At 50.8% G+C, this 12,540-nt stretch overlaps 1 protein-coding gene across 2 annotated transcripts in view; it reads left to right on the top strand.

The window, feature by feature from the left end:
* Positions 1–12,540, top strand: part of Dnajc11 (DnaJ heat shock protein family (Hsp40) member C11) — a 48,240-nt gene that overhangs the window by 29,744 nt on the left and 5,956 nt on the right. The window contains exons 5-10 of one of the 2 annotated variants that reach the window (NM_172704.3): positions 5,036–5,164; positions 6,383–6,505; positions 7,394–7,467; positions 10,017–10,206; positions 10,297–10,382; positions 10,734–10,850. In NM_172704.3, coding sequence (NP_766292.2) covers positions 5,036–5,164; positions 6,383–6,505; positions 7,394–7,467; positions 10,017–10,206; positions 10,297–10,382; positions 10,734–10,850 — 719 coding nt within the window. Of the gene's footprint in view, positions 1–5,035; positions 5,165–6,382; positions 6,506–7,393; positions 7,468–7,494; positions 9,596–10,016; positions 10,207–10,296; positions 10,383–10,733; positions 10,851–12,540 lie in introns of those variants that run through there. The other variant, XM_030253511.1, reaches the window with a different exon arrangement.

The raw sequence follows: 12,540 nt of genomic DNA on the forward strand, positions 1-12,540 counted from the left end.
CTTGTCCTAAATTGACATGCCAAAAGGCTATCAGTAGCATTCAAGATCTCTTTCAAACCATCAGAGAACATGTGTGGTTCTAGTTTTCCCTCATAAACTGGTGTGTCTTGGAATATTCCTTTGTTTTCAGTGACTGCAAATCCCTTGGTGTTTCAAGACTGACCAGCTCTTAGAGCTGAGCGAGTGGTGCACACACCTCTGATCCCAAAGACCAAAAGGGGCTTGACCAGGAACTCTAGGCCAGCCTGAGCAATACAGTGAGACACACAGACACAGACAGACAGACAGACAGACAGACACACACACACACCCCGCCTCAGCAGGGTTGGGGACATGTCACTCTAATGTGGGCACTTGGAAAGCAGGAACAGAGGAGGGTTTATCTAAGTTTAAGACTGTCCTGGATTGTGCGAGTAGCAAGAAGACCCTGTTTCAAAAGAAGAAAACCTAAAAAATAATAAATGACAATTTAAGAAGGAAGTCTGAGCCAGGCTTACAGCTCTGCTGTATAGTCCTCAGTGCTCAGGGGGTCAGAGTTCAAGGCCAACCGGAACAACTTAGATCTTGTCTCCAGCCATGACTGGAGTTATTGAGGTAGCTGAGTGGTGGAGCGCTTGCCTCGCATGTGCCAGGAAGGAGGGAGAGCAAAGACTTGTAAGTATAGATTTCTGAGAAGATGAAATGCATTAATATGTTAATAATTTTTAATGATTTTAATACTGTCTGAAGAATGTGTCATGACAGCAACCCGTCACCAAGCAGCAGACGCCGTAGAGTTCTCAGGAGCTGCCAGCGCAGCTGCTGCCTTTATTTGTGTTTTATGGCATGTGAGGTGAGAGATTGTCAGAAAAATACCAAATTAAAGAAAAAGACGGATTGAAGTGGAAACTTCTGGCTTCTTTGGAAAGTCAGTTTTGTCAGATGATGTTTTGCTGGGACACACAAGTGACAGGATGTTTTGCTGAAACGGACATATGAAAGGACACATGATGGTTAGAAAGAATATAAATACGACCCCACAGCAGTGGGAGCGCCAGGTCGGGTCACTTTGCTTCGCCTCTCTGTTCTTCGCTGACAGCACACATGTATTGGTTCGCCTTACATTGAGTTGTTGAGCTGCACTTGTGGTGACTTCATAGAGAGAAACTCATCAAAGAACTTCTCATGAGGTTCCTGGGGCTGGTTGGCAAGCCTCATGGTTTCTTCTGGATTGAACTGCCTTGCTGACTGTGTGTGGTGACTGCCGAGTGGACTGGACTGAGCACAGTGAAGCTTGGAATCACACCAAATAACTGTCATGTGACAGGAGGCTCGGGAGAGACCCTGCCTTAAAGGAGCAGGTCGAGAGAAGCAGGACACTTGATGCCCTCCTCTGGCTTCTTCACGTGCGTGTGTACATGGGCACAGGGGACTCAGTAAAGTCAGAAGACATTGACGGGAGAGGATGGGGAGCCTTGCTGGGCTTCAGCTCCCCACACGTTAGGTGGAAGACACAGGATAGGTTCCCTAAAGGAGGTGAGTGTAACCTGTTAGGGCCGCTCTGCCATCTTCTGTAAATACATTTTTGTTTGGAGGGCTGTGGTGCATCTGTGTGAAAGTCAGGATCACTTGCTCTGCTCAGCCCTTCCTTCCCTTCCATCATGGATTCTGGAGATTGAACGCAGGCTGTCAGGCTTGGCAGCGGTAAGAACCTTCGCCGGCTCCTGGCTCCCGGCTCCAGGCTCCAGGCTCCAATCTGGAATCCTAACTCAAAGCTGCTGTTGCTGGTGGCAATACTTCATGGAAAGTCTTGGCTCATGGGTAGGCCAACAAGGTGAAGATGGTGTGGTCCCAGACAACCCTCTGAGACCCTTTCTGCCGTTTCCTACTCCTGTGTGAGTCTTATCGCTGTAATGAACTCCCAGTAGAGTTGACTTAACAAACACAAAGTATCTTAGCTGCTTATGTTGGCCTGTGCCTGTAATCCTGGCATTCAAGGAGCAGAAGCGTTGCCACAAGTTTAGGACCAGCTAGTTTGAGGTTTGTTTTTTTTTTTTTTTTTTTTTTTGGTTTTTCGAGACAGGGTTTCTCTGTACAGTCCTGGCTGTCCTGGAACTCACTTTGTAGACCAGGTTGGCCTCGAACTCAGAAATCCGCCTGCCTCTGCCTCCCAAGTGCTGGGATTAAAGGCGTGTGCCACCACGCCCGGCTTTACTTTTTTTTTAAATTATTTTTTAAAGATTTATTTGTTTATTATATATAAGTACACTGTAGCTGTCTTCAGACACACCAGAAGAGGGCGTCAGATCTCATTACACATGGTTGTGAGCCACCATGTGGTTGCTGGGATTTGAACTCATAACCTCTGGAAGAGCAGTCCGTGCTCTTAACCACTGAGCCATCTCTCCAGCCCTAGTCTGGGTTTTAAATCATAGGCCAGCCAGGACCACATAGCAAGCAAAACCCTGTCTCTAAAAGAAAAGCAAGAACAGGTCTGCCGGGCAGTGGTGGCGTACGCCTTGAATCCCAGCACTTAGGAATCAGAGGCAGGTGGATCTCCCTGTCTCCAAAAAACCAAAAACAAAACCAAGACCAGGTCTGTACAGAATTGGCTGTTGGCTCTGCTCTGAGGCCTGCAGCAGCACATGTGGGAGACATAAGGAGTCCTTCACCTTGTAGCCAAGAAGAGAGAGCTATCCAGGCCCTCTGAAAGCACAGAGTTGGGGAGAAACATTTTCAGGATGAGGGTGTTTGCTTACAGTGTCTTTGAGGGCTCAAAAGATCCTCCTGCCTGCAGCAGCTGGGGCTGTGGCTGTGCACCACTAAACCAGATCCTAGGCTTTAAAGGATCCGGCTCCAAACAGCAGCTCTCCATGGCCCTCTGCAGCCCCAAGTGGCCTCTTCCTTGCTCCTTCGTTAGGCTCCCACGAGGCCGTCACTTATGTCTGTCGTAAGTCTGTGCTCGCACAGCCCCCCTTCTTGGGGACACTGAGTTACTTCTGGGGTGATAGGACCATCCTGTCTTTAATTTGGCGATGGTTCAGTGAATGTCATCATCTGTCAAAACATTGAATCCTGCAGGCGTGGTAGCACCCCCATAATCCCAGCCCCTGGGGTGCAGGCAGGAGGATTAGAAGAACAGAGCTGGTTGGTGCAGGTGATACCACTGAATAAGAGTAAAGACCGACCCAGATTCTTCGGTCAAATTATGCACGTTTTATCTTCTGTCCGATAGATAGAACTATTTCCCTCAAGTGGGGTTTGAGAAAATAGCATGAAGACAGGAGAAGTGGGGTTCATATAGTCCAAAACACTGAGAGACTTGGGGCTTTTCAAGGCTTTGAGGCTTCCAGAGGAATTTTGGTTGTGTAGAAACTTGTCTAAACATTTCAGAATTATTTGGCAGAACTCTTATCAAGGTGGAGGTCAGGATATAGGTGTGGAACATGTCAAATTCCAGAAAATAGATCAAGACATGATCAAACCAAAGTTTTATAGAAAACAAGAATGGACTTACCTTGACCTTGTAACAACATAGTTGGAGTTGTTGTTGTTGTTTGAAACAGGGTTTCTCTGTGTTCTGGAACTCAATCCATAAATTAGACTGGCCTTGAACTCACAGAGAGCTGTCTGCCTTTGCTTCCTGGGTGCTAGGATTAAAGGTATGTGGCACTACTGCCTGACACAAGATCATTTTTAATCTAAAAATGGTGTCAGCCTGGTCCATGAGCTTATTCCTGTCATCCTAGCACTTGAGAATCAAAAAAGCCAGTATGAGCAACAGAGTGAATTTTGGACCAGCTAGACCACAAAGCGAGTCTGTCCATCTTGAAAAATAACAGGCTGAGAGAAATGAAGAAAAATGACGTGTATTTTTTTTGTGGGGTGCACGCGCGCACACACACACACAGGGTCAAGATACGTACCTGTGAGAAAGCCTTACAGCTTTGAAGGAAATGATGGACATTGTTTTTCAGAGTGAGCATCTTTTTAATCAGTGTTCTATCTAACTTTATGTTAATTTGGCATGGGCTAGAATCCTTTGAGAGGCAAGAACCCCAGTTAAGAAAATGCTTCTCACATCAAATATTTTTCACAATAAAATACAAAGATTTGAAAAACAAAAGAAAAAAGAAAATGCTTCCATGCCGGCCGTGGTGGTGCATGCCTTTAATCCCAGCACTTGGGAGGCAGAGGCAGGCGGATTTCTGAGTTCGAGGCCAGCCTGGTCTACAAAGTGAGTTCCAGGACAGCCAGGGCTATACCAAAAAAAAAAAAAAAGGAAGGAAGGAAGATGCTTCCATAAGCTTGGGCTCTAAGCAAACCTGTAGAGCATTTTCTTGATTGGTGATTGATGGGGGAGGGTGATGGAGCCGCCCCTGGGCTAGTGTTCCTGGGTTCTATAAGGAAGCAGGCAGAGAAGCCAGGAAGCAGCATCCTCCATGGCCTCTGCAGCAGCTCCTGTCCCCAGGTTCCTGCCCTGTGTGAGTTCCTACCCTGACTTGCTTCAGTAATGGACCGTGAAAGCGTAAGCGAAGTGAACCCTTTGCTTCCCAGTCACGATTCCCACGTCGCTTTTGGTTGAGGAGTTTCATCACCGCCATCGTAACCCTAACCAAGACAGTCATGAGCAAGAGTTTGGCTTGGTGTTTCTTGTGAACATGCTGCCGCACGTGGTGTGCCTGCCTCTTGGTCTGGCTGCACTCTTAAGCCTCAGAATTGTAACGTGGTTTTGAAGTGAAGGTGCTCAGACAAAGCCAGTGTCGAGGTGACGTCCGAGAGGGTCCTGTGTGGTCCTTGCTCCCATGTCTGGCCTCTGGTGCATACTCCTCCTGTAGATGGGCAGGTCGGCTCTTCCCGTGGAACTGGTGTTTGCTGGCTCTGATAGTCCAAGGCATTCCGCCGCAGTGTTTTATTTGACCTGTGACATTGATGCTGTGTGGGCTTGGGCGCACTGTCCTTCCGTGAAGTCAGATGCCTGAGCACTCTCCCCGCCTCAGCGCTCTCAGTCCACAGACGCTGCACCCAGTGCTGACTGCTTGCTTTTCTGCCCCAGGGAACCATCAGCGTTGGAGTAGATGCGACTGACCTTTTTGATCGTTATGATGAGGAATATGAAGATGTGTCCGGAAGTGGCTTCCCGCAGATTGAGATTAATAAAATGCACATATCCCAGTCCATTGAGGTAAAGCGCACAGGTGCCTCTCCACGTGCAGCCTGGGCCTGACTTAATGAGGCGCAGCGCCGGCGCAGCTGGGTGGGAGTCGGCTCAGGGGTGAGCCTCATCTCTATGAAAGCCTGCAATTAGCCACTGAGGGAAGGAAGGAGAACATGCAAGCATGTCCATTTGGCCTTGTTTGTTACTGCTTTGCTCACACACAAGGCAGCTGCGTACCAGTGCTCAACTCCCAGGGTCCAGCTCTTGCCAATTAGGAATGCTAATGGTGTAAGCATAAAAGCCCAAGGTCGTGGTGATTTTGGGAGAGAAGGCAGCTCTGGCCAGCGGATTAATTCTCAAAGCTTTTCTCAGTCTGTGTACTCGATGGTGTGGGCGACAACAGCAGCTGCGGTCCTGAGCAGCCTCCCTCCCCTGGGTGCAGTAGGGTCAGGCCACTCTACGTAGACACCAGGGGCTCTGCCTCCAAGGAGTCTGTCTTTATTACCCAGTGTATGGCTGTATCCCATGGAGTTAACTCCGGGAACCTTGCTGCTTTGAAGAACCCTTAATACTTCCAGAACCCTAGTGTCAAGCTGAAACTAGGGAACCCAGACAGCACATTATGGGACCACACAGGGTGGGGTCTCCGTGTAGCTCCTGCCGTGGTAAGCTAGACTTGGTGTCCAGCCGTTCCCTGTGGGTTTTGTAGATTCTCCCTTGAAATTCTCAGCTCAGCAAGTAATTCAGCGGGTAGTGTCGCCCTGATAAGAGCAGGCTGTGGGCTTGACCCAGGACTGCATACATAGAGAAATGAATATGGCTGGGCATGACTGTACCTCCCAGCACTCAGGAGGCAGGGCACATAGCTAGAGCCACCTAGTTAGACCCTCTCAGAGGCAACACTTCATAAATGAAGTAGCACCGGGCGGTGGTGGCGCACGCCTTTAATCCCAGCACTCGGGAGGCAGAGGCAGGCGGATTTCTGAGTTCAAGGCCAGCCTGGTCTACAGAGTGAGTTCCAGGACAGCCAGGGCTATACAGAGAAACCCTGTCTCGAAAAAACAAAACAAAAAAACAGAAAAGAAAAATAAGTGAAGTAGCACCTTCTCGGTCGCATGCATTGGTGTGAAGGGAGAAGAGACCAGAGCAGCTGAGCAGGCCGCCTGTCCCTGTGTGCTGACCTGCTGGGGGATCTGTATCCCCATTGCTTCCGTTCACTTGCTACCAGCAACTGTCTTCTCTTAGGCGCCCTTGACAGCCACAGACACAGCCATCCTCTCTGGAAGTCTCTCCACCCAGAATGGCAACGGCGGCGGCTCCGTTAACTTTGCACTCCGACGTGTCACCTCTGCAAAGGGATGGGGAGAGGTGAGAGCAGCTGCGCTCTGGTGTCCACACGTGGTCCTGCAGTGAGCAGTCACACTGCCTGAGCATGCCCGGCACTGCTTGCCACACAAGAGAGATAGGCGGGGTCCCAGGGGTCCACTGAACTATTTAAAGTTGGGATACAATCCATGTCCTTTGCAGTGATACCCTGGCAAGCCAGTGTCCTTATTCGAGCTGACCCTTTGCTATACCAGCAGAAGGTGGTGGCAGTCACAATGTCTGGTCCATGGTTGGTGGCCATGAAAGAGCCAGTACTGCTGAGCAAATGCAGCTACTACAGTAAAGAGATGTCACGAGGGGCTGGTGAGATGGCTCAGTGGTTAAGAGCACCGACTACTCTTCCAAAGGTCCTGAGTTCAAATCCTAGCAACCACATGGTGGCTCACAACCATCCGTAACAAGATCTGACTCCCTCTTCTGGAGTTTCTGAAGTCAGCTACAGTGTACTTAGATATAATAAATAAATAAATAAATAAATAAATAAATAAATAAATATTTTAAAAAAAAACAGAGAGAGAGAGAGTCACCAGGCAGCCAGGACAGACAGGATGGACGCACCAGGGAGACCTTCCTGTTATAGGAGCCAGCACTACAGGGAGCCGTGTGGAGTTACACAGCTGCCCACAGCAGAGGGTGTGGACCAGCAGTCTCCTTTCCCTCTGACCTGAGCCAAGGGAGGTCAGAATGCAGGACTCACTTGTCTACAGTCGGGGCTCCCTGTGGATCTGGGGCAGAGAGAAAACTGAAACATTAGGGGTCTGTCCAGCCCTTGTCCAGAGCCTGGCCAGGTGCAGGCCAAGCCCCGGGCCTCTGCTATAGGAGCAACAACAGCAATGAATGCTTTCTTTCTCTGTTTATTTTTCCAAACAGTTGGAGTTTGGAGCTGGAGACCTCCAGGGGCCTTTATTTGGTCTCAAGCTGTTCCGTAATCTCACCCCAAGATGGTAAATATGCACGATAACTCCTGTCTGTGCTGTGTTAACTTAGGATGTTAGAGATGTGAGTCCTGTGATCAGTGTGAGCACAGCTGGGCAGGTGCCATGGGCAGCCTGAGCTGGAGAGAGCTCTGTAGTGGAAGGCAGAGCCCAGCCCCAGCAGACTTCCTTCTGTGCTGAGAGGCTCCCCAACTTGGGACCACTTGCCTTCTAATCCTGTGGGGACCATGAAACAGTGTTTGTAGGGGGCGGGGGGTTATGGCCTCTGTAGCTGATAGAAACACTCTCCCTCCATCCAGGCTTCTGTCCTACTTTCCTTCCCGGCTGCTGTAACAGACACCCTGCCCGAAGCAGCTGGGGGAGGGGTTGATTTCAGCTCTCAGTTGCAGATAGCAGTCCATTGTAGTGGGAGGCTTGGCGGGGCTGACCTCATCACAGCTACAGTTAGGAACAGAGAAGCCAGGGGTGGTGGCACACACCTTTTATCCCAGCACTTCAGAAGCAGAGACAGGAGGATCTCTGTGAGTTTAAGGCCAGCCAGGGATAATCTGTCCTCACTGAGGTAGAACATCTAGATCGGCCATGTCTCCCTCCAGGACTCTCTGCTCCATGGCCACAGCCAAACGCAGTCCTAAAGGTTGCTGAGTTGAACCAAGCATGTGGTGGTAATGCAGAGGCGGGAGGACGGTCAGAAGCTGAGGGCTATCCTCGGCTAGTCCTGGAGAAAGGTCAGAAGTTGAGGGCCATCCTCGGCTAGTCCTGGAGAAAGGTCAGAAGTTGAGGGCCATCCTCGGCTAGTCCTGGAGAAAGGTCAGAAGTTGAGGGCCATCCTCGGCTAGTCCTGGAGAAAGGTTAGAAGCTGAGGGCTATCCTCGGCTAGTCCTGGAGAAAGGTCAGAAGCTGAGGGCTATCCTCGGCTAGTCCTGGAGAACAGTCAGAAGCTGAGGGCTATCCTCAGCTAGTCATGAAGAGTTAGAGGCTGTGGGACCCAGAAGACTGTGTCAGAACAAACAGAGTTGCTGGGTAAGGTCAGGGTTAGTGGTGTGTGCACATGATCCCCACTGCTGTGAAGGTTGCTGCAGGAGCATTACAAATTTGAGACTGGTGTGGACCTATGGACCCTGTCTTAAAAACCAGGAAAGGCAAGCATGGTTATAAATGCCCGTCATCTGAGAGGTAGGAGTTGGGGGAGTGGGAGTCCAAAGCCAGCCTGAAGCCCTGTCCCCAGGAGCACAGTGTCTGACCTGCTTATCTACCCACCAGATTGTTTTCCTCTCTTTGGGACAGGACAGGGTCAAACCCTAAGTCTGTGGGAAGCCTGGGGCTGCACTCCTGTCTCAGCTCCTGAGCTTCTCTTGAAACTCTAGCTGTTCATTCTCTGCTGGACCCCTTAGCTCATGTCGGCTGAAGCACAACATGGCTGACTTCCAGACAGATGGCAGACATCGGGCTAAGAAATTGGCTCTTATTCTTTAGCTGAAGGAAGCTTCTGGAAGGGAGCATGACGTAATGATGATGTAATGATGGCGTAATAATGATTAAAAGTGCTGGAAAGATGGCTCAGCAGTTAAGTATTGCTCTTACAGAGGTCCCGAGTTCAATTCCCAGCAACCACATGGTGGCTCACAGCCATCTGTAATGGGATCTGAGGCCCCCTTCTGGTGTGTCTGAAGACAGCGACAGTATTACTCATATATAGTAAATAAATAAATCTTTAAAAAAAAAAGTTAGGGTATGGTCACCTTCATGGTACAGTGTTCTCATCTCCAGAGAGAGGTGACTGTGCTAAGCAGTGAAGGCTGGGTGGGCTGTGTCAGACTCCCTCATTCCGTACTGTTGAAATACCTTCTTGAACCAGAAGGGGGAGCTGCTCTGCCTTTGCCGCCAACTTCAGGTTCCTTCCTGCAAAGCTGCTTTGCTGTCATTTCGGTTAACTAGTTCATAGCAGGGATGAATATCAGGATCCCTTGGGCAGGTTTTAAAAGTTGACAGTGTCTAGAGAAATGGCTCGGCAGTTAGGTGCCCTGGTTGCTCTGGAGGAGGCCTGAGTTTGAGTCCTCACACCCACGTAGCAGCTCACAATCGTCTGCAGCCCCAGCTCCAGAGGACTTAACAAGCATGCATGTGGCACACACAGGTGAGTGTAGAGAGCACTCACACGTAAAATGGTGTGTGTGTGTGTGTGCGCGCGCGCGCAAGCATGGGCATGCAGGGGTGCTCACGGGTCCCCCAGGACTTCTGACTTTGTCTGGCGTGTGGTTGAGGAGGGTGGTTCTCCTCTGTGTTCAGGTTGATGTCACTTGGAGGCTGTCCAGGCTCCCGGTTTCAGGATCTTGAGCCCCAGGACTGCCTGCTGATAGCTCAGCGCATAACATTTAGAGGCTCTAACAGAGTGGATGGCGGGGAGTCAGAGTCCATGGGGAGAAACCTAGAGGACATCTGCTTCCTGTGCCTTGCGCTGCTGCTCTCCCGACTTAGGTGTTCAGCCTGACTAGAGGACCCGATGGAAGAACTAAAAGCTCATGACAGCTGGCCCCTTTCTGTCTGTGTCCCCCCAGCTTTGTGACGACAAACTGTGCTCTGCAGTTTTCATCCCGTGGGATCCGGCCTGGCCTGACCACTGTGCTAGCTCGGAACCTGGACAAGAACACTGTGGGCTACCTGCAGTGGCGCTGGGGTATCCAGTCAGCCATGAACACCAGCATCGTCCGGGACACTAAGACCTGCCACTTCACGGTGGCCTTGCAGGTGAGTGACTAGAGGATCTGGAATCTCGTGTCGAGGGCGTGGCTCCTCGTGCTCCTGAGCCCTGAGGCTTTGTTCCTCTCCTCTCCTCAGCTGGGCATCCCTCACTCCTTTGCACTCATCAGTTATCAGCACAAGTTCCAGGACGACGACCAGACTCGAGTGAAAGGGTCCCTCAAGTAAGTCTCGCTCGCTCGGCCTCGCGCACGGTGAGCCATCTCTGGAGGGCTCGCAGGGAGGAGCTGTGGTTGGCGCCTGCATGCCATTCTCACATGATGCCCCGGTTGTCTCTTGCTGGGTGGGGTTTGCTGCTCTCTAGCCAGCCCTGAGAGAGAGGCCCTAGTGCTAGAGACCCTCCAGGTCTCCCAGGTCTGCCGTTCCCCACAGGAGCATCGTGCTATGGGCTGCCGTGCGTGCGTGATGTGGATTAGGGGAGGGATGGGGACTCAGCTCTGTTTTCGGGCAACTCACATGAGCAGGCTGGTGGGCAGGAGGGACGCTATGCCAGCAGCTGTGTTCTGCCCCCACAGGGCAGGCTTCTTTGGGACCATAGTGGAGTATGGAGCTGAGAGGAAGATTTCCCGACACAGCGTCTTGGGTGCGGCTGTGAGCATTGGCGTCCCTCAGGGTGTGTCTCTCAAAGTCAAGTAAGTTGAGGCCCACCCTTGCTACTCAGGGCATGGGATTTAATTCTTGAGTGCCATTGGTTCTGTCTCAGCTACGTGAGCAAAGGCCAAGGGACCACAGACACGACAGCGAGTTAGCCGAGGCCTAGTGCCCACCTTCCCTGGTGAAACCACTGAGGACCACTGGGCGCTCAGCTCACCAAGCCTGCCCAGTGCCACCCTGGGCATATGCAGCGACAGACAACTTGTCTGAGAGCATGTCAGCACACCCCCTTTTTCCATGCTGCTCAGTTCTTGAGTCGTGCCGTGTGAGTTTGCCTACAGTTTGGATGTTTTGTTTGAGATACAGTCAAGGCTAGCCTGGAACTCAAACTTGGCATCCTCCTGTTTCAACTCCCTCAGTATTGAGCTTTTACTTCTAGCTTCCTGCTTTGCTCATTTGTCTGTTGTACTACTGTTGGGCTTTTTCCCCAGCTCACGCGCTCTCTGTCTCTCTCTGTCTCTCTCTCTGTCTCTGTCTGTCTCTCTCTCTTCCTCCCTCCCTCCCTTCCTCCCTCCCTCCCTCTCTCTCTCTCTCCTCTCCCTCGCTCCCTCTCCCCCCCCTCTCTTTCTCTCTCTCTGGAGGGAGGGAGGTAGCCTTTGACCACCTGGAATCCTTTGCATGCAGAGGGCAGCTATCCACGGTCGCCTGCCTTGGTGTCAGCAGCTTCGCCTCTCCGACCTGCCTTAGGCTGCTCTGTGCCAGGACTCTTGGACACCAAGCTGTAGCTCTTTATTTCTGGCTGTGTCTTCCTATCTCCCAAACAGGCAACTCTGTGGGGATCGGACCTTGTCTTCCCATGTGGCCGTGTATTAGGTGCCATCGTCTACAGTTTTGGTATCTAGATGGAGCCTTAGAACCCATGCCCAGTGAATCCCAAGGGGTGGCTGTGCTGTGTTTCCAACCTCCTCACCTCAAGAGCCCCATCTTGGCCTGTTTCCTAATACCTAGCTCATACGCACAGTGTCCCCCGTATCCGTGGATAAGCACAGGGATGGACCTGGGATGGGGATAATGGAGGACGACTTGTACAGATACAGACAGTGCTGCGTACAGCTGTTCATATAGCATGTATATTAGTCATGTCTGCAGTCCTGTCCACGCCAGCAAGCCTGGGAGATGACTGTCTGGAAAGTGCTTGCAGGGGAACATGGTTTGATCCCCAGCACCCATGTCAACAGTCCAGTGCAACGGCTATACTGCTGTCTCAGTGTTGGGGCAGTAGATAGACCCACCAGTGCCACACACACAGTTTTGAGTACTAAATTCTATAATTCAAGTTCTAATGAATCAAACTCCCCCTTCTGGCCTCTGCAGGTACTGCATGCACATGGTGCAGACATAATGCAAGCAAAACTCCTCACATGCATCAGATGGTTTTTAAAGTATACTTACTGGTGAGGATGCGGAGGTTTTACTGCCATTTTGCATCTCTGAGCTGAGGTCCTCGTGCCCCATTGGTCAGGTTATATGTGCCTTCTTCCTCTGAATTAAAAGCTCTGGCAAGCCACGGGCATAGCTCAGGCACTGAATTCAGAGCTGGGCTTGGTCTGAGCACTTTTGCAAATTCCCAGAAAGAGCCTGTCGCTCTGTGTTTCCTGTGATGATATTAACTGCCCAAACTGAATTTGTTTAAAAGATTTATTGGTTTTTTATTTTAAAGATTTATTT

This window comes from Mus musculus, chromosome 4 (assembly GCF_000001635.26).
Source record: "Mus musculus strain C57BL/6J chromosome 4, GRCm38.p6 C57BL/6J".
In the NCBI taxonomy this organism is placed as follows: Eukaryota; Metazoa; Chordata; class Mammalia; order Rodentia; family Muridae; genus Mus; species Mus musculus.